Raw genomic sequence first — 22,285 nt, forward strand, 5'->3', positions numbered from 1 at the left:
CACAGACACACCTGCAGGTAACTCTCACTGTCTCTCCTGCAGCAGTCCGTTCAGCTGGTGGCTTCACAGACACACCTGCAGGTAACTCTCACTGTCTCTCCTGCAGCAGTCCGTTCAGCTGGTGGCTTCACAGACACACCTGCAGGTAACTCTCACTGTCTCTCCTGCAGCAGTCCGTTCAGCTGGTGGCTTCACAGACACACCTGCAGGTACCTCTCACTGTCTCTCCTGCAGCAGTCCGTTCAGCTGGTGGCTTCACAGACACACCTGCAGGTAACTCTCACTGTCTCTCCTGCAGCAGTCCGTTCAGCTGGTGGCTTCACAGACACACCTGCAGGTACCTCTCACTGTCTCTCCTGCAGCAGTCCGTTCAGCTGGTGGCTTCACAGACACACCTGCAGGTAACTCTCACTGTCTCTCCTGCAGCAGTCCGTTCAGCTGGTGGCTTCACAGACACACCTGCAGGTAACTCTCACTGTCTCTCCTGCAGCAGTCCGTTCAGCTGGTGGCTTCACAGACACACCTGCAGGTACCTCTCACTGTCTCTCCTGCAGCAGTCCGTTCAGCTGGTGGCTTCACAGACACACCTGCAGGTAACTCTCACTGTCTCTCCTGCAGCAGTCCGTTCAGCTGGTGGCTTCACAGACACACCTGCAGGTAACTCTCACTGTCTCATTGTCTCTCTCTGTATTCTGTATTCTCCCTAGACTGTGTGGCCATGGGTTCTGCTACTACTGCTGCAGTAACACAGTCAGCCTGATGGAGGGGGGCGCCAGAGAGCGCTGCTGCTCAGTCTGCTACAGCCAGCACATTGCTGTGGTAGAGCGCTATCCTCAGGAAGATACCTGTACTGCACCACACACACCCTTCAACCCTCTGCCCCAACCTGGCAGAACCATGCAACCCAGCAACACAGGTGAGACCACATACACACTCAGACACACACTCTTAAATTAGACGGATGGTTACACAAACATTATTTCATACTCACTCAATATCTCTCTTTTGCTCATATTCTTTCTTTCTTTCTTTCGCCCTCTCCTCTCCTCTCCTCTCCTCTCCTCTCCTCTCCTCTCCTCTCCTCTCCTCTCCATCTTCTCTCTCCTCTCTATCTTCTCTCCTCTCTCTCCTCTCCTCTCCTCTCCTCTCCTATCCTCTCCTCTCCTCTCTCTCTCTCCTCTCTCCCCTCTCTTTCTCTCTCTCTCTCCTCTCTCTCTCTCTCTCTCTCTCCTCTCTCTCTCTCTCTCCTCTCTATCTCCTCTCCTCTCTCTACCCTCTCTCCTCTATCTTCTCTCTCTCCTCTCTCTCGCTCACTCACTCTCACTCTCACTCGTTTCAATTTCAATTTAAGGGCTTTATTGGCATGGGAAACATATGTTTAGTGAAATAGATAATTAACACTTAGTGAAATAAACAATAAAAATTAACAGTAAACATTACATTCACAGAAGTTCCAAAAGAATAAAGACATATGCAGTGTTGTAACGATGTGCAAATAGTTAAAGTAGAAAAGAGAAAATTAATCAACATAAATATGGATTGTATTTACAATGGTGTTTGTTCTTCACTGGTTGCCCTTTTCTTGTGGCAACAGGTCACACATCTATTTCACCCAATAGATATTCTTTGTGAGTCTGTGTAATCTGAGGGAAATATGTGTCTCTAATATGGTCATACATTTGGCAGGAGGTTAGGAAATGCAGATCAGTTTCCACATCATTTTGTGGGCAGTGTTGCACATAGCCTGTCTTCTCTTGAAAAGCCAGGTCTGCCTACGGCGGCCTTTCTCAATAGCAAGGCTATGCTCACTGAGTCTGTACATAGTCAAAGCTTTCCTTAAAAGTGTGGGTCAGTCACAGTGGTCAGGTATTCTGCCACTGTGTTCTCTGTTTAGGGACAAATAGCATTCTAGTTTGCTCAGTTTTTTTGTAAATTCTTTCCAATATGTCAAGTAATTATCTTTTTGTTTTCTCATGATTTGGTTGGTGTCTAATTGTGTTGCTGTCCTGGGGCTCTGTGGGGTCTGTTTGTGAACTGAGCCCCAGGACCAGCTTGCTTAGGGGACTCTTCTCCAGGTTCATCTCTCTGTAGGTGATGGCTTTGTTATGGAAGGTTTGGGAATCACTTCCTTTTAGTTGGTTGTAGAATTTATTGGCTTTTAACTGGATTTTGATAATTTGCGGGTATCGTCCTAATTCTCCTCTGCATGCATTATTTGGTGTTTTACGTTGTACACAGAGGATTATTTTTGCAGAATTCTGCATGCAGAGTCTCAATTTGGTGTTTGTCCCATTTTGTGAATTCTTGGTTGGTGACCGGACCTCGCTACCATAAAGGGCAATGGGTTCTATAACTGAAGTATTTTTTTTTTAGCCAGATCCTAATTGGTCTAATGTTATGTTCCTTCTCTCTCACTCTCAGACCCGGCAGTGCCAAGGGCAGATGACGCTGCGTATGACATCATAACAGAAGAGGAAGTAATTGGTGTTTCCAACAGTCACTCTCTCTCCTTCACTACCTGCTCTCCTCACACCAACCCCCAGGGGGCAGCAGAGCCGTGAGTACACACACACACACACACACACACATACAGACATACACACTCAGAACACATGATGCTATTTTTGATACTGTGTTTGTTTGTTTGTTTGTTTGTTTGTTTGTTTGTTTGTTTGTTTGTTTTGCCCAGTAACGGTGGTGCCAGTACAGCAGACACCACACCAGAGGACCTACATGACCAGACTGGAGCAGTTCAGGATGCAGAGATCTGTCTGCTGAGGAGTGGAGAACTCACGTGAGTCAGACCAACATTCACCATGACCACCGTGGCCAGAATTACAGCACCAGTCAAAAGTTTGGACAAGACTACTCATTCAAAGGTTTTTTTTTTGTTTTTTTTTTACTATTTTCTACATTGTACAATAATAGTGAAGACCTCAAAATTATGAAATAACACATATGAAATCATGTAGTAACCAAAAAAGTGTTAAACAAGATTCTTCAAAGTAGCCACCCTTTGCCTTGATAACTGCTTTGCACACTTTTGGCATATTCTCAACCAGCTTCACCTGGAATGCTTTTCCAACAGTCTTGAAGGAGTTCCCACATATACTGAGCGCTTGTTGGCAGCTTTTCCTTCACTCTGTGGTCCAACTCATCCCAAACCATCTCAATTGGGTTGAGGTCAGGTGATTGTGGAGGCCAGGTCATCTGATGCAGCATTCCATCACTCTTCTTCTTAGTCAAATAGCCCTTAAACAGCCTGGAGGTGTGTTGGGTCATTGTCCTGTTGAAAACAAATGATAGTCCCACTAAGTGCAAACCAGATGGGATGGCGTATCACTGCAGAATGCTGTGGTAGCCATGCTGGTTAAGTGTGCCTTGAATTATAAATAAATCACAGACAGTGTCACCAGCAAAGCACCATCACACCTCCTCCTCCATGCTTCACGGTGGGAACCACACATGAGGAGATCATCCATTCACCTACTCTGCGTCTCACAACGACAAGGCGGATGGAACCAAAAATCTAAAACTTGGACTCATCAGACCAAATGACAGATTTCCACCATTCTAATGTCCATTGATCGTGTTTCTTGGCCCAAGCAAGTCTCTTCTTCTTATTGGTGTCCTTTAGTAGGGGTTTCTCTCTGATTCAGAGGAGTTGAGTTAAATGCTGAAGACACATTTCAGTTGAAGGCATTTAGTTGTACAACTGACTAGGTATCCCCCTGTCTAAATAGCTAGCCCGTGATGGCTGGGCTATGTACTTAGAATATTGCAAAATGTGCTTTCACCAAAAAGCTATTTTAAAATCGGAAATATCGAGTGCATAGAGGAGTTCTGTATCTATAAATCTTAAAATAATTGTTATGCTTTTTGTGAACGTTTATCGTGAGTAATTTAGTAAATTGTTAGTAAATTCCCCGGAAGTTTGCGGGGGGTATGCTAGTTCTGAACGTCACATGCTAATGTAAAAAGCTGTTTTTTGATATAAATATGAACTTGATTGAACAAAACATGCATGTATTGTATAACATAATGTCCTAGGTGTGTCATCTGATGAAGATCATCAAAGGTTAGTGCTGCATTTAGCTGTCTTCTGGGTTTTTGTGACATTATATGCTAGCTTGAAAAATGGGTGTCTGATTATTTCTGGCTTGGTACTCTGCTGACATAATCTAATGTTTTGCTTTCGCTGTAAAGCCTTTTTGAAATCGGACAGTGTGGTTAGATTAATGAGAGTCTTGTCTTTAAATAGCTGTAAAATAGTCATATGTTTGAAAAATAGAAGTTTTCGGATTTTAGAGGAATTTGTATTTCGCGCCACGCCCATCATTGGATATTGGAGCAGGTGTTCCGCTAGCGGAACGTCTAGATGTAAGAGGTTAAAGCTAGTGAGGGAGATATGAGTCTGAAGCTTTAGTGATTTTTGCAGTTCGTTCCAGTCATTGGCAGCAGAGAACTGGAAGGAAAGGCGACCAAAGGAGGAATTGGCTTTGGGGGTTACCAGTGAGATATACCTGCTACGAGTGGGTGCTGCTATGGTGACCAGTGAGCTGAGATAAGGCGGGGCTTTACCTAGCAGGGTCTTGTAGATGACCTGGAGCCAGTGGGTTTGGCGACGAGTATGAAGCGAGGGCCAGCCAACGAGAGCGTACAGGTCGCAGTGGTGGATAGTATATGGGGCTTTGGTGACGAAATGGATGGCACAGTGATAGACTGCATACAAGACTGCATACAATTTGCTGAGTAGAGTATTGGAGGCTATTTTGTAAATGACATCGCCGAAGTCGAGGATCGGTAGGATGGTCAGTTTTACGAGGGTATGTTTGGCAGCATGAGTGAAGGATGCTTTGTTGCGATATAGGAAGCCGATTCTAGATTTAAACCAGGTGATGTCATCGCATATGTAGGAGGTGGAACAACATGGTTGGTTAAGTCATATTGAGCAGGACTAGAGGCTCTACAGTGAAATAATAAAATATAAATTAAATAATGATGGACTATCGTTTCTCTTTGCTTATTTGAGCTGTTCTTGCCATAATATGGACTTGGTCTTTTACCAAATAGGGCTATCTTCTGTATACCACCCCTACCTTGTCACAACACAACTGACTGGCTCAAACACATTAAGAAGGAAAGAAATTCCACAAATTGACTTTAACAAGGCACACCTGTTAATTGAAATGCATTCCAGGTGACTACCTCATGAAGCTGGTTGAGAGAATGCCAAGAGTGTTCAAAGCTGTCATCAAGGCGAAGGTTGGCTACTTTGAAGAATCTAAAATATATTTTGATTTGTTTAACACTTTTTTGGTTACAATCACGTTTCAGGTAAGACCCAAGTGCAGACTGTGTTGAAGTAACAATGTTTATTGCAACAACAGGGGCAGGCAAACGACAGGTCAAGGCAGGCAGGGTTCGATAATCCAGAGTAGGAGCAAAGGTACAGGACTGCAGGCTCAGGGTCAGGCAGAGTGGTCAGGCAGGCGGGCTCAGAGTCAGGACAGGCAAGGGTCAAAACCAGGAGGACGAGAAAAAGAGGAGAAAAACAGGAGCTGAGAAAACGCTGGTTGACTTGAACAAACAAGACGAACTGGCACAGACAGACAGAAAACACAGGTATAAATACCCAGGGGATAAGTAGTGAAGATGGGCGACACCTGGAGGGGGGTGGAGACGAGCACAAGGACAGATGAAACAGATCAGGGCATGACAGTTACTACATGATTCCATATGTGTTATTTCATAGTTTTGATGTCTTCACTATTATTCTACAATGTAGAAAATAGTACAAAAATAAAGAAAAGCCCTGGAATGAGTAGGTGTGTCTGTCACGCCCTGACCATAGAGATCCTTATTATTCTCTATGGTTGGTTAGGTCAGGGTGTGACTCGGGTGGGGAAGTCTATGTTTTCTGTTTCTATGTTTTTGGGCCGAGTGTGGTTCCCAATCAGAGGCAGCTGTTTATCGTTGTCTCTGATTGGGAATCATACTTAGGCAGCCTGTTTTCTTCCTGGTTTTGTGGGAGGTTGTTTTCTGTTTAGTGTCCGTACCTGACGGAACTGTGCGTTTTCGCTTTTGTTTGAGTGTGTTTATGAATAAAGTAATCATGAACACTTACCACGCTGCGCCTTGGTCCACTTCAACTACCACATACGACGAACGTTACGTTATTCTACAAAGTAGAAAATAGTAAAAATAAAGAAAAACCCTGGAATGAGTAGGTGTGTCCAAACTTTTGACTGGTACTGTACATAGCTAGGCTATGGCTATACTGTACTTAGTGACCTCCACCGTAGAGATCCTTATTATTCTCTATGTTTGGTTATTTCCCTCATTAAAATGCAAATAATTTTATAACATTTTTGACATGCGTTTTTCTGGATTTTTTTGTTGTTATTCTGTCTCTCACTGTTCAAATAAACCTACCATTAAAATTATAGACTGACCATTTCTTTGTCAGTGGGCAAACGTACAAAATCAGCAGGGGATCAAATACTTTTTTTCCACTCACTGTAGCTAGGCTATAGCTATATTGTACTTTCAAGACTAAAGGCTGGTTTATACTACTATACTAGAGCACATTCTGGCACTCTAGATTCAAATTACGAACACACCCATAGTATAAACCTTTAGTCTTGAAATCTTTGTTTGAATCCTTAAAGAGATGGGTGGGGCTAAAGCTTAGGAAGGTGTGAACGATGCTGAATGGGTGTAGACAAAGAAGAGGTCTCCAGTAGTAGTACCAAAACATTCAAAGGCCATTTTCTCAAAGTGAGGTTACAAGTTTATCAACTGTCAAAGCATTATTACTTTCCCATTGTTCCTTAACTGTAGTGTATGATATACCACTTTCTAGCTCGGAGTGTCTACTTTTATCCAATGTATAAAAAATAAAAAATAAACATTTCAAATTTTGCTACAAAAGATCGGTCTGGTCGGTCACAAATGTGCACAGGTGGCTACATGCAGCTCTCGCTTTGTTCTCAAACAAGCGCATCTAGTCGCGACCACTCATACTGTAAACGCAGTCCAGTTCAAAGTTAATGGCACAGATCCATATATAACAATGGCTATTTGCATATAGGCTGCAGCTCTGATTGGTTATGGTGCACCTGTCTGTGTAGTGTTGTTTTGCCTGTCAATGCAATAGACTCCAATGTGCTCTGCCTACAAGAAAATCTCTTGCACAGTTAGTTTTGTATACTAAGTTTGCGTAGTTTGTTATGTTACATTAAAAGTGGCTGATATTGTGTTGATTTGAGCACAATTCCCAAAGTAGAGCTAAACGTTGATACTGTCAAAGGAGAAAACTGTAGACTCTTGAGTGAAGTTTATTCTCGTGCTTCTCTGCATGGGCTGATATTTCATTTACATTTTAGTCATTTAGCAGACGCTCTTATCCAGAGCGACTTACGGTAGTGAATGCATACATTTCATTATTTTTTTTATTTTTTTTCCCCCGTACTGGTCCCCCGTGGGAATCGAACCCACAACCCTGGCGTTGCAAACACCATGCTCTACCAACTGAGCCACACGGGACTCTTCTGTGTGGCAGTCTGAGGAGAGGGAACATTGCTTAGCAGGCAATGTGTATTATGTTTAACATATTATTAAAAAGTACTCACTTATAGGAGTGGCTAATTATTTACAAGTTGCCAGCTATCCCCATTAACCGATCGTCGAAACCACATTTTCATCTTCTGTGGTTTGGAAACTTCCTGTTTCAGGTGAATGACATCTGGCGCAACGTAACAGAGTGATTTATGGGTAATGTGAATGAGGTATTTGACTTGGTTACCCTGTATGACCAGAACCACCTCCCATAAAGATCTAGTCAAAAGAAGGGGAAAGACGTAGTGTCATTTGAGACGAAAACAAGCCCATCTTTCTGGCTCTCCCTGGAGTTATCTTTCTGCGGCTTCTTTTTTTTCTCTCATCTTTGCCTCTGGCTGTGAATCTAGCTGGGAATCTGACTGCATGTACTGGCTGTTAATTTGGCTGCGATTCTGGCTGCATGTACTGGCTATTAATCTGTCTGGGAATCTGGCTGCATGTACTGGCTGTTAATCTGTCTGTGATTCTGGCTGCATGTACTGGCTGTTAATCTGTCTGGAAATCTGGCTGCATGTACTGGCTGTTAATTTGGCTGGGAATCTGGCTGCATGTACTGGCTGTTAATTTGGCTGGGAATCTGGCTGCATGTACTGGCTGTTAATTTGGCTGGGAATCTGGCTGCATGTACTGGCTGTTAATTTGGCTGGGAATCTGGCTGCATGTACTGGCTGTTAATTTGGCTGGGATTCTGGCTGCATGTACTGGCTGTTAATCTGTCTGTGATTCTGGCTGCATGTACTGGCTGTTAACCCCTGTGCGGCCTCCGTCCCCGTATGCGGGACGGACATCCAGCGAAAAATCCTATCGCCATTAGCATAACAAAATGTGATAAAAAAATTAATTCAATTTTTTTTTCAAATGATATCGTTTTATAGATACACCTCTCCTGAATCGAACCACGTTGTCCGATTTCAAAAAGGCTTTACAGCAAAAGCAAAACATTAGATTATGTTAGAGGAGTATATCGTAAAAGTAGCCACATAGCCATTTTCCGACCAACCACATGCATCACAAATAACCAAAAAACAGCTAAATGCAGCACTAACCTTTGACAATCTTCATCAGATGACACTCCTAGGACATCATGTTACACAATACATGCATTCTTTTGTTCGATAAAGTTCATATTTATATATAAAAACAGCATTTTACATCGGTGCGTAACGTTGACTAACTATTTTCCCTCAAATGCATCCGATGAAACAGCGCTACAATTTACTAAATTACTATTCGAAAACATTTTTAAAATGTAATATTGTCATTCTAAGATTTATAGATGAATATCTCTTGAAAGCACCTGTAATGCCAGATTTAAAAATAACTTTACTGGGTAATCACACTTTGCGATAAAAGGGGATGCGATACTCAGAAAAATAGACTACCGTTACAGGTCAGCGCCATCTTGGAACAATCGCATATCACATCTAGTCTTGTATACTATTGTCAATAATCCCTTACCTTTGATTATCTTCATCCTTAGGCACTTCCAGGAATCCCAGGTCCACAACAAATGTATTTTCGTTCGAAAAAGTTCATCCTTTATGTTCCATTAGCTTGTTGTTGTTAGCGCGTTCTGAAGGCTGCACCAAAAGTTCCGACGTGCGCGGGGCTACTCTTTCAACAAAATGCATTTTTTTCTTATTTAGGTTCGTTCAAACATGTCAAACGTTGTATAACATAAGTCTTCAGGGCCTTTTTCAACCAGAGCTCCAATAAGATTCAAGGGGGACGATTGCATTGTCTTTCTAAACGTTTCGAAAGGGGAGGGTAGCCAGGGGCGCCGGCGTCATAATGGTGATGGCCCTCTCCGTGTGACCACGTTCCACAGCGTGTCATTCTGTCAGTTTTCACAGTAGGAGACTCAAATCACTTTGTAAAGACTGGGGACATCTAGTGGAAGCAATAGGAAGTGCTCAATGAACCATAGCTGACGGTGTGATTAATTGGCAACGTGATGAAGTTGAGTCCGCAATTCAGAATTCCACTTCCTGTTTCGATCTGTCTCGGGGTTTTGACTGCCATATGAGTTCTGTTATACTCACAGACACCATTCAAACAGTTTTAGAAACTTTAGGGTGTTTTCTATCCACAAATATTAATTATATGCATATCCTAGCTTCTGAGTTTGAGTAGTAGGCCGTTTAAAATGGGCACACATTTTTTTCAAAATGCGCTGTGGCGCCCCCTATCCTAGGCGACCGTCAAGAGGTTAATTTGGCTGTGATTCTGGCTGCATGTACTGGCTGTTAATCTGGCTGTGATTCTGGCTGCATGTACTGGCTGTTAATCTGTCGGTGAATCTGGCTGCATGTACTGGCTGTTAATCTGTCTGGGAATCTGGCTGCATGTACTGGCTGTTAATCTGTCTGTGAATCTGTCTGTGAATCTGGCTGCATGTACTGGCTGTTAATCTGTCTGTGAATCTGTCTGTGATTCTGGCTGCATGTACTGGCTGTTAATCTGTCTGTGAATCTGTCTGTGAATCTGGCTGCATGTACTGGCTGTTAATCTGTCTGTGAATCTGTCTGTGAATCTGTCTGTGAATCTGTCTGTGGTGTTTTGTTATTAATGTGTTGTTGTTATGATGCGTGTGTCGTCCTCGTCCAGGCTGTGTGTTCCGTTCAGTGTGGAGGAGATCAGTGTGTTTGGTGACGATCTGAGGGAGCTGTTCGTCAGGTCTGGTTGTTACAGCTCCATCCCCATTACTGGGTCTACCCTTGGTGCTTCCATACACTGGCTGTTCACCTCACAGCCCAAGAGCATCTCATTTAGTGTGCTGTACAGAGAGGACACGCACACACCTCTGGACGAGGCTAAGGTATATTTAACACACACTGATGTTCTAAAGTATAGGGTTAGGATTAGGATGAATGTGTTCTAAGGTATAGGGTTAGGATTAGGATTAATGTGTTCTAATGTATAGGGTTAGGATTAGCATTAACCTCTTGGGGCTAGGTGGGACGCTAGCGTGCCACCCGTGGTGCACTCCATCAACAGCAGGTGCATTTCAAGAGCGGCAAATTTGAATCCAAATAAATGTCAAAATTCAAATTTTTCAAAAATACAACTATGTTACACCATTTGAAAGATAAACATCTCCTTAATCTAACCACGTTTTACGATTTCAAAAAGGTTTTACGGCGAAAGCATAAATTTAGAGTATGTTAGGACAGTACATTTACAAGAGTTGTGTGTAATGTTTTGTCAAGTCAAAGACAGGGTCACCAAAACCATAAAACCAGCTAAAATGATGCACTAACCTTTTACAATCTCCATCAGATGACACTCCTAGGACATTATGTTAGACAATGCATGCATTTTTAGTTCTATCAAGTTCATTTTTATATCCAAAAACAGCGTTTTACTATGGCATTGATGTTGAGGAAATCGTTTCCCTCCAATAACCGGCAGTCAAGTCAGCGTCAGAAATTAAATAATTAAAATTAGAAAACATTGGTAAAATATTATATTGTCATTTAAAGAATTATAGATTTACATCTCTTGAACGCAATCAACTTGCCAGATTTAAAAATAACCTTACTGGGAAATCACACTTTGCAATAATCTGAGCACTGCGCCCAGAAAAATACGCGTTGCGATACAGACTAGACGTCATGTTGGGGAGATCTAAAATCGAAAATACTATGTAAATAATCCATTACCTTTGATTCTCTTCATCAGATGTCACTTCCAGGTATCACAGGTCCATAACGAATGTAGTTTTGTTCAAAAAAGCTCATCATTTATGTCCAAAAATCTCCGTCTCGTTAGCACATGATGTAAGCCAGCCGGACTTCTCGTCATGAACGAGGGGAAAAAATATATTTCCGTTCGTTCAAACATGTCAAACGTTGTATAGCATAAATCATTAGGGCCTTTTTTAACCAGAACATGAATAATATTCAAGGTGGACGAATGCATACTCTTTTATAACGTATTGGAACGAGGGTACCCAACATGAACTAGCGCGCCAGGTGTCTAATGGGACATCACCGTTCCATGGCTCTTGTTCGGTCAGATCTCCCTCCAGAAGACTCAAAACACTTTGTAAAGGCTGGTGACATCTAGTGGAAGCAATAGGAAGTGCCAAAATATTCCTAAACCCCTGTGTTTTTCAATGGGATAGGTTTAAAGTCAATACAACACATCAGGTATCCACTTCCTGTCAGAAAATGTCTCAGGGTTTTGCCTGCCAAATGAGTTCTGTTATACTCACAGACACCATTCAAACAGTTTTGGAAACTTTAGAGTGTTTTCTATCCATATATAATAAGTATATGCATATTCTAGTTACTGGGTAGGATTAGTAACCAGATTAAATCGGGTACATTTTTTTTATCCAGACGTGCAAATGCTGCCCCCTAGACCCAACAGGTTAATGTGTTCTAAGGTATATTTAACACACACTGCTGGAGCAGGTCAGTTATTAGTGTTTAAAATAATGTGTTCTAATGTATAGGGTTAGAATTAGGATTAACCTCTCTAGGGAAGGTGGGACGAAATCGTCCCACCTACGTAACAGCCAGTGGAATCCTGTGGCGCATTATTCAAATACCTTAGAAATGCTATTACTTCAATTTCTCAAACATATGACTATTTTACACCATTTTAAAGACAAGACTCTCGTTAATCTAACCACACTGTCCGATTTCAAAAAGGCTTTACAACGAAAGCAAAACATTAGATTATGTCAGCAGAGTACCCAGCCAGAAATAATCAGACACCCATTTTTCAAGCTAGCATATAATGTCACATAAACCCAAACCACAGCTAAATGCAGCACTAACCTTTGATGATCTTCATCAGATGACACACCTAGGACATTATGTTATACAATACATGCATATTTTGTTTAATCAAGTTCATATTTATATCAAAAACCAGCTTTTTACATTAGCATGTGACGTTCAGAACTAGCATACCCCCCGCAAACTTCCGGTGAATTTACTAAATTACTCACGATAAACGTTCACAAAAAACATAACAATTATTTTAAGAATTATAGATACAGAACTCCTCTATGCACTCGCTATGTCCGATTTTAAAATAGCTTTTCGGTGAAAGCACATTTTGCAATATTCTAAGTAGATAGCCCGGCATCACAGGGCTAGCTATTTAGACACCCACCAAGTTTGGCACTCACCAAAGTCAGATTTACTATAAGAAAAATGTTATTACCTTTGCTGTTCTTCGTCAGAATGCACTCCCAGGACTTCTACTTCAATAACAAATGTTGGTTTGGTTCAAAATAATCCATAGTTATGTTCAAATATCCTCTGTTTTGTTCGTGCGTTCAAGACACTATCCGAAGTGTAAAGAAGGGTGACGCGTTTCGTGACAAAAGAATTCTAAATATTCCATTACCGTACTTCGAAGCATGTCAAGCGCTGTTTAAAATCAATTTTTATGCCATTTTTCTCGTAAAAAAGCGATAATATTCCGACCGGGAATCTGTGTTTTAGTACAAAGAGAGAGAAAATAAAAACATGGGGTCGCCTCGTGCACGCGCCTCAGTCTCATTGTCCTCTGATAGACCACTTACCAAAGGCGCTAATGTTTTTCAGCCAGGGGCTGCAAAGACATCATTCAGCTTTTTCCCGGGTTCTGAGAGCCTATGGGAGCCGTAGGAAGTGTCACGTTACAGCAAAGATCCTAAGTTTTCAATAAAAAGAGTCAAGAAGCCCAAGGAATGGTCAGAGAGGGCACTTCCTGTACAGAATCTTCTCAGGTTTTTGCCTGCCATATGAGTTCTGTTATACTCACAGACGCCATTCAAACAGTTTTAGAAACTTTAGGGTGTTTTCTATCCAAAGCCAATAATTATATGCATATTCTAGTTACTGGGCAGGAGTAGTAACCAGATTAAATCGGGTACGTTTTTTATCCGGCCGTGTAAATACTGCCCCCTAGCCCTAACAGGTAATGTGTTCTAAAGTATAGGGTTAGGATTAGGATTGATGTGTTCTAAAGTATAGGGTTAGGATTAGGATTAATGTGTTCTAAAGTATAGGGTTAGGATTAGGATTAATGTATTCTGAAGTATAGGGTTAGGATTAGGATTAATGTGTTCTAAAGTATAGGGTTAGGGTTAGGATTAATGTGTTCTAAAGTATAGGGTTAGGGTTAGGTTTAATGTGTTCTAATGTATAGGGTTAGGATTAGGTTTAATGTGTTCTAAGGTATAGGGTTAGGATTAGGATTAATGTGTTCTAAGGTATAGGGTTAGGATTAGGATTAATGTGTTCTAAAGTATAGGATTAGTCTTAATGTGTTCTAAAGTATAGGGTTAGGATTCATGTGTTCTAATGTATAGGGTTAGGATTAGAATTAATGTGTTCTAAAGTATAGGGTTAGGATTAGAATTAATGTGTTCTAAAGTATAGGGTTAGGATTTGGATTAATGTGTTCTAAGGTATAGGGTTAGGATTAGGATTAATGTGTTCTAAATTATAGGGTTCGGATTAGGATTAATGTGTCCTAAGGTATAGGGTTAGGATTAATGTGTTCTAAGGTATAGGGTTAGGATTAATGTGTTCTAAAGTATAGGGTTAGGATTAGGATTAATGTGTTCTAAAGTATAGGGTTAGGATTAGGATTAATGTGTTCTAAAGTATAGGGTTAGGATTAGGATTAATGTGTTCTAAGGTATAGGGTTAGGATTTGGATTAATGTGTTCTAAGGTATAGGGTTAGGATTAGGATTAATGTGTTATAATGTATAGGGTTAGGATTAGGATTAATGTGTTCTAAGCTATAGGGTTAGGATTAGGATTAATGTCTTCTAAGGTATAGGGTTAGGATTAGGATTAATGTGTTCTAAATTATAGGGTTAGGATTAGGATTAATGTGTTCTAAGGTATAGGGTTAGGATTAATGTGTTCTAAGGTATAGGGTTAGGATTAGGATTAATGTGTTCTAATGTATAGGGTTAGGATTAGGATTAATGTGTTCTAAAGTATAGGGTTGGGATTAGGATTCATGTGTTCTAAGGTATAGGGTTAGGATTAGGATCAATTCAAATCCAAATCAAATTTTATTTGTCACATACACATGGTTAGCAGATGTTAATGCGAGTGTAGCGAAATGCTTGTGCTTCTAGTTCCGACCGTGCAGTAATATCTAACAAGTAATATAACCTAACAATTCCCCAACAACTACCTTATACACACAAGTGTAAAGGAATTAATAAGAATATGTACATATAAATATATGGATGAGTGATGGCCGAATAGCATAGTCAAGATGTAATAGATGGTATGGAGTACAGTATTTACATAAGAGATGAGTAATGTAGGGTATGGAAACATTATATAAAGTGGCATTGTTTAAAGTGGCTAGTGATACATTACATCAAGATGGCAAGATGCAGTAGATGGTATAGAGTACAGTATATACATAAGAAATGAGTAATGTAGGGTATGTAAACATTATATAAAGCGGTATTGTTTAAAGTGGCTAGTGATACATTTATTACATCAATTTTTAATTATTAAAGTAGCTAGATTTGAGTCAGTATGTTGGCAGCAGCAACTCAATGTTAGTGATGTCTGTTTAACAGTCTGACGGCCTTGAGATAGAAGCTGTTTTTCAGTTTCTCGGTCCCAGCTTTGATGCACCTGTACTGACCTCGCCTTCTAGATGATAGCGGGGTGAACAGGCAGTGGCTCGGGTGGTTGTTGTCCTTGATGATTTTTTTGTCCTTCCTGTTACATCGGGTGGTGTAGGTGTCCTGGAGGGCAGGTAGTTTGCACCCGGTGATGCCTTGTGCAGACCTCACTACCCTCTGGCGAGCCTTACGGTTATGGGCGGAGCAGCTGATGCTCTCGAATGTGCATCTGTAAAAGTTTGTGAGTGTTTTTGGTGACAAGCCGAATTTCTTCAGCCTCCTGAGGTTGAAGAGGCTCTGCTGCGCCTTCTTCACCACGCTGTCTGTGTGGGTGGACCATTTCAGTTTGTCCGTGATCTGTACGCTGAGGAACTTAAAACTTTCCACCTTCTCCACTACTGTCCCGTTGATGTAGATAGGGGGTGCTCCCTCTGCTGTTTCCTGAAGTCCACGATCATCTCCTTTGTTTTGTTGACGTTGAGTGTGAGGTTATTTTCCTGACACCACACCCCGAGAGCCCTCACCTCCTCCCTGTAGGCCGTCTCGTTGTTGTTGGTAATCAAGCCTACCACTGTAGTGTCGTCTGCAGACTTGATGATTGAGTTGGAGGCGTGCATGGCCACGCAGTCATGGGTGAACAGGGAGTACAGGAGAGGGCTGAGAACGCACCCTTGTGGGGACCCAGTGTTGAGGATCAACGGGGTGGAGATGTTGTTACCTACCCTCACCACCTGGGGGCGGCCCGTCAGGAAGTCCAGGACCCAGTTGCACAGGGCGGGGTCGAGACCCAGGGTCTTGAGCTTAATGACGAGTTTGGAGGGTACTATAGTGTTGGTCCCGTGTGGCTCAGTTGGTAGAGCATGGTGTTTGCAATGCCAGGGTTGTGGGTTTGATTTCCACGGGGGGACCAGTATGGAGAAAAAATTTATGAAATGTATGCATTCCCTACTGTAAGTCGCTCTGGATAACAGCGTCTGCTAAATGACTAAAATGTAAAATGTGTTAAATGCTGAGCTGTAATTGATGAACAGCATTCTTACATAGCTATTCCTCTTGTCCAGATGGGTTAGGGCAGTGTGCAGTGTGATGGCGATCGCGTCATCTGTGGACCTATTGTGGCGGTACGCACATTGGAGTGGGTCTAGGGTGTCAGGTAGGGTGGAGGTGATATGGTCCTTGACTAGGCTCTCAAAGCACTTCATGATGACGGAAGTGAGTGCTACAGGGCGGTAGTCATTTAGCTCATTTACCTTAGCTTTCTTGGGAACAGGAACAATGGTGGCCCTCTTGAAGCATGTGGGAACAGCAGACTGGGATAAGGATTGATTGAATATGTCCGTAAACACACCAGCCAGCTGGTTAGCGCATGCTCTGAGGACGCGGCCGGGGATGCCGTCTGGGCCTGCAGCCTTGCGAGGGTTAAGACGTTTAAATGTTTTACTCACGTTGGCTGCAGTGAAGGAGAGCTCGCAGGTTTTGGTAACGGGCAGTGTTAGTGGCACTGTATTGTCCTCAAAGCAAGCAAAGAAGTTGTTCAGTCTGTCTGGGAGCAAGGCATCGTGGTCCGTGACGGGGCTGATTTTTCTTTTGTAGTCCGTGATTGACTGTAGACCCTGCCACATACCTCTCGTGTTTGAGCCGTTGAATTGCGACTCCACTTTGTCTCTGTACTGACGCTTAGCTTGTTTGATTGCCTTGCGGAGGGAATAGCTACACTGTTTATATTCGGTCATGTTTCCTGTCACTTTGCCCTGATTTAAAGCAGTGGTTCTCGCTTTCAGTTTTGCGCGAATGCTGCCATCAATCCACGGTTTCTGGTTGGGGAATGTTTTAATAGACGCTGTGGGTACAACATCACCGATGTACTTGCTAATAAACTCGCTCACCAAATCAGCGTATTCATCAATGTTGTTGTTCGACGTTATGCGGCACATATCCCAGTCCACGTGATCGAAGCAATCTGGAAGCGTGGAATCCGATTGGTCGGACCAGCGTTGAACAGACCTGAGGGCGGGTGATCCCTGTTTTAGTCTCTGTCTATAGGCTGGGAGCAACAAAATGGAGTCGTGGTCAGATTTTCCGAAGGGAGGGCGGGGGAGGGCCTTATATGCGTCGCGGAAGTTAGAATAACAGTGGTCTAGGGTTTTGCCAACCCTGGTAGCACAACCGATATGCTGATAGATTTTGAGGAGCCTTGTTTTCAGATTAGCCTTGTTAAAATCCCCAGCTACAATAAATGCAGCCTCAGGATATGTGGTTTCCAGTTTACATAGAGTCCAATGAAGTTCTTTCAGGGCCGTCGATGTAACGGCTGTCTTCTGAAATGAACCAAGGCGCAGCAGGTATGTGAATACTCATTTTTTAATTACCCAACAAAAGGAGTAAAGCATCCACAGGAAACAATAAACATGACAGCAGCAACAGTTTGCAGGCTAAAAAACGCAGTGCAAAACAACCACCCACAACCCCAAAGAAAAACACACACCCCTATATAGGACTTCCAATCAAAGGCAACTCAACACACCTGCCTTCAATTGGAAGTCCCAATCAACAATACAAACATACCCAACACAAACATGCCACGTCCTGACCAAAACTAAAACACTAGCTCCATCTGCTGGTCAGGACGTGACAGTACCCCCCCTCAAGGTGCAGACCCCGGAATGCACCTACCAACAGAAAAACACCAACAAAAAACCCATAAACAATAACCCTTAACCTGTTGGGTCTAGGGGGCAGCATTTGCACGTCTGGATAAAAAAAATGTACCCGATTTAATCTGGTTACTAATCCTACCCAGTAACTAGAATATGCATATACTTATTATATATGGATAGAAAACACTCTAAAGTTTCCAAAACTGTTTGAATGGTGTCTGTGAGTATAACAGAACTCATTTGGCAGGCAAAACCCTGAGACATTTTCTGACAGGAAGTGGATACCTGATGTGTTGTATTGACTTTAAACCTATCCCATTGAAAAACACAGGGGTTTAGGAATATTTCGGCACTTCCTATTGCTTCCACTAGATGTCACCAGCCTTTACAAAGTGTTTTGAGTCTTCTGGAGGGAGATCTGACCGAACAAGAGCCATGGAACGGTGATGTCCCATTAGACACCTGGCGCGCTACTTCATGTTGGGTACCCTCGTTCCAATACGTTATAAAAGGCTATGCATTCGTCCACCTTGAATATTATTCATGTTCTGGTTAAAAAAGGCCCTAATGATTTATGCTATACAACGTTTGACAAGTTTGAACGAACGGAAATATATTTTTTCCCCTCGTTCATGACGAGAAGTCCGGCTGGCTTACATCATGTGCTAACGAGACGGAGATTTTTGGACATAAATGATGAGCTTTTTTGAACAAAACTACATTCGTTATGGACCTGTGATACCTGGAAGTGACATCTGATGAAGAGAATCAAAGGTAATGGATTATTTACATAGTATTTTCGATTTTAGATCTCCCCAACATGACGTCTAGTCTGTATCGCAACGCGTATTTTTCTGGGCACAGTGCTCAGATTATTGCAAAGTGTGATTTCCCAGTAAGGTTATTTTTAAATCTGGCAAGTTGATTGCGTTCAAAAGATGTAAATCTATAATTCTTTAAATGACAATATAATATTTTACCAATGTTTTCTAATTTTAATTATTTAATTTGTGACGCTGACTTGACTGCCGGTTATTGGAGGGAAACGATTTCCTCAACATCAATGCCATAGTAAAACGCTGTTTTTGTATATAAATATGAACTTGATAGAACTAAAAATGCATGCATTGTCTAACATAATGTCCTAGGAGTGTCATCTGATGGAGATTGTAAAAGGTTAGTGTATCATTTTAGCTGGTTTTATGGTTTTGGTGACCCTGTCTTTGACTTGACAAAACATTACACACAACTCTTGTAAATGTACTGTCCTAACATACTCTAAATTTATGCTTTCGCCGTAAAACCTTTTTGAAATCGTAAAACGTGGTTAGATTAAGGAGATGTTTATCTTTCAAATGGTGTAACATAGTTGTATTTTTGAAAAATTTGAATTTTGACATTTATTTGGATTCAAATTTGCCGCTCTTGAAATGCACCTGCTGTTGATGGAGTGCACCACAGGTGGCACGCTAGCGTCCCACCTAGCCCCAAGAGGTTAACCTCTCTGGGCTAGGCGGGACGAATTCGTCCCACCTACGTAACAGCCACTTGAAGCCTGTGGTGCGATTTTCAAAACCTTAAAAATCCTATTACTTCAATTTCTCAAACATATGACTATTTTACAGCTATTTAAAGGCAAGACTCTCGTTTTAATCTAACCACACTGTCCGATTTCAAAAAGGCTTTACAACGAAAGCAAAACATTAGATTATGTCAGCAGAGTACCAAGCTAGAAATAATCAGACACCCATTTTTCAAGCTAGCATATAATGTCACAAAAACCCAGAAGACAGCTAAATGCAGCACTAACCTTTGATGATCTTCATCAGATGACAACCCTAGGACATTATGTTATACAATACATGCATGTTTTGTTCAATCAAGTTCATATTTATATCAAAAACCAGCTTTTTACATTAGCATGTGACGTTCAGAACTAGCATACCCCCCGCAAACTTCTGGGGAATTCGCTAACATTTTACTAAATTACTCACGGTAAACGTTCACAAAAAGCATAACAATTATTTTAAGAATTATAGATACAGACCTCCTCTATGCACTCGATATGTCCGATTTTAAAATAGCTTTTTGGTGAAAGCACATTTTGCAATATTCTAAGTACATAGCCCAGGCATCACGGGCTAGCTATTTAGACACCCGGCAAGTTTAGCACTCACCATAATCATATTTACTATTATAAAAGTTTGATTACCTTTTGTTGTCTTCGTCAGAATGCACACCCAGGACTGCTACTTCAATAACAAATGTTAGTTTGGTCCAAAATAATCCATCGTTATATCCGAATAGCGGCGTTTTGTTCGTGCGTTCCAGACACTATCCGAAATGGTAAAGAAGGGTCGCGTGCATGGCGCAATTCGTGACAAAAAAATTATAAATATTCCATTACCGTACTTCGAAGCATGTCAACCGCTGTTTAAAATCAATTTTTATGCAATTTTTCTCGTAGAAAAGTGATAATATTCCGACAGGGAATCTCCTTTTCGGCAAACAGAGGAAAAAATCCCAAAGGCGGGGGCGGTCGGGGTCACGCGCCTAAGCCCAGAGTCCCTTGATCGGCCACTTGAGAAAGGCGATAATGTGTTTCAGCCTGGGGCTGGGATGACGACATTCAGGTTTTTCCTGGGCTCTGAGCGCCTATGGACGACGTAGGAAGTGTCACGTTAGAGCAGAGATCCTTAGTAAAAGATAGAGATGGCAAAGAAGTTCCAGAAATGGTCAGACAGGCCACTTCCTGTAAAGGAATCTCTCAGGTTTTGACCTGCCATTTGAGTTCTGTTATACTCACAGACACCATTCAAACAGTTTTAGAAACTTTAGGGTGTTTTCTATCCATATGTAATAAGTATATGCATATTCTAGTTACTGGGTAGGAGTGGTAACCAGATTAAATCGGGTATGTTTTTTATCCAGCCGTGTCAATACTGCCCCCTAGCCCTAACAGGTTAAACAATAAGGGAGGGAAGGGAGGGTGGCTGCCGTCACCGACGGCACTGTGCTACACCCTCCCTCCCCAACCCACCTATCCTAGAGGTGGCTCAGGTGCAGGCCGTGGACCTCGCTCCACCTTCGGCGTCGCCCACTTTGATGGCGCCGATAGCTGCGCCGGGCAGACGGGCCACTCGGGCTGACCCTGGCAGACGGACCACTCGGGCTGGGCCGGGGGACAGGAGGGCCCCTCGGGCTGGGCCGGGGGACAGGAGGGCCCCTCGGGCTGGGCCGGAGGGCAGGAGGGCCCCTCGGGCTGGGCCGGAGTGCAGGAGGGCCCCTCGGGCTGGGCCGGAGGGCAGGAGGGCCCCTCGGGCTGGGCCGGAGTGCAGGAGGGCCCCTCGGGCTGGGCCGGAGGGCAGGAGGGCCCCTCGGGCTGGGCCGGAGGACAGGAGGGCCCCTCGGGCTGGGCCGGAGGGCAGGAGGGCCCCTCGGGCTGGGCCGGAGGACAGGAGGGCCACTCGGGCTGGGCCGGAGGGCAGGAGGGCCCCTCGGGCTGGGCCGGAGGACAGGAGGGCCCCTCGGGCTGGGCCGGAGGGCAGGAGGGCCCCTCGGGCTGGGCCGGAGGACAGGAGGGCCCCTCGGGCTGTGCCGGAGGGCAGGAGGGCCCCTCGGGCTGGGCCGGAGGACAGGAGGGCCACTCGGGCTGGGCCGGAGGGCAGGAGGGCCCCTCGGGCTGGGCCGGAGGACAGGAGGGCCCCTCGGGCTGGGCCGGAGGGCAGGAGGGCCCCTCGGGCTGGGCCGGAGGACAGGAGGGCCACTCGGGCTGGGCCGGAGGGCAGGAGGGCCCCTCGGGCTGGGCCGGAGTGCAGGAGGACCCCTCGGGCTGGGCCGGAGGACAGGAGGACCCCTCGGGCTGGGCCGGAGGACAGGCAGGGCACCCTGGCAGATCCGGGCAGGCGGGCACCTCTGGCAGAACCTGGCAGTCTGGCCACTCTGGCAGTTCAGGGCAGTCTGGCCACTCCGGCAGTTCAGGGCAGTCTGGCCACTCTGGCAGTTCAGGGCAGTCTGGCCACTCCGGCAGTTCAGTGCAGTCTGGCCACTCCGGCAGGTCAGGGCAGTCTGGCCACTCTGGCTGTTCAGGGCAGTCTGGCCACTCTGGCAGTTCAGCGCAGTCTGGCGACTCCGGCAGTTCAGCGCAGTCTGGCGACTCCGGCAGTTCAGCGCAGTCTGGCCACTCCGGCAGTTCAGCGCAGTCTGGCCACTCCGGCAGTTCAGCGCAGTCTGACCTCTCTGGCGACTGTTGACTGGCGGGCAGCTCTGACGACTGTTGACTGGCGGGCAGCTCTGACGACTGTTGACTGGCGGGCAGCTCTGCCGACTGTTGACTGGCGGGCAGCTCTGACGACTGTTGACTGGCGGGCAGCTCTGACGACTGTTGACTGGCGGGCAGC

The 22,285-nt window shown here is 43.8% G+C and overlaps 1 protein-coding gene across 1 annotated transcript in view; it reads left to right on the plus strand.

Annotated features, from left to right (window-relative positions):
• The window catches only part of LOC106597278 (uncharacterized), a 72,406-nt gene extending 61,766 nt beyond the window's left edge, over window positions 1-10,640 (plus strand). Inside the window, 4 exon segments of the mRNA XM_082973018.1 lie at window positions 708-916; window positions 2,422-2,557; window positions 2,690-2,794; window positions 10,192-10,640. Coding sequence (XP_082829144.1) covers window positions 708-916; window positions 2,422-2,557; window positions 2,690-2,794; window positions 10,192-10,504 — 763 coding nt within the window. The 3' untranslated portion in view covers window positions 10,505-10,640.
• The last annotated feature ends 11,645 nt before the right edge of the window (window positions 10,641-22,285 follow it).

The sequence above is a fragment of the Salmo salar genome, chromosome 03 (assembly GCF_965601325.2).
Source record: "Salmo salar chromosome 03, fSalSal1, whole genome shotgun sequence".
Lineage (NCBI taxonomy): Eukaryota > Metazoa > Chordata > Actinopteri > Salmoniformes > Salmonidae > Salmo > Salmo salar.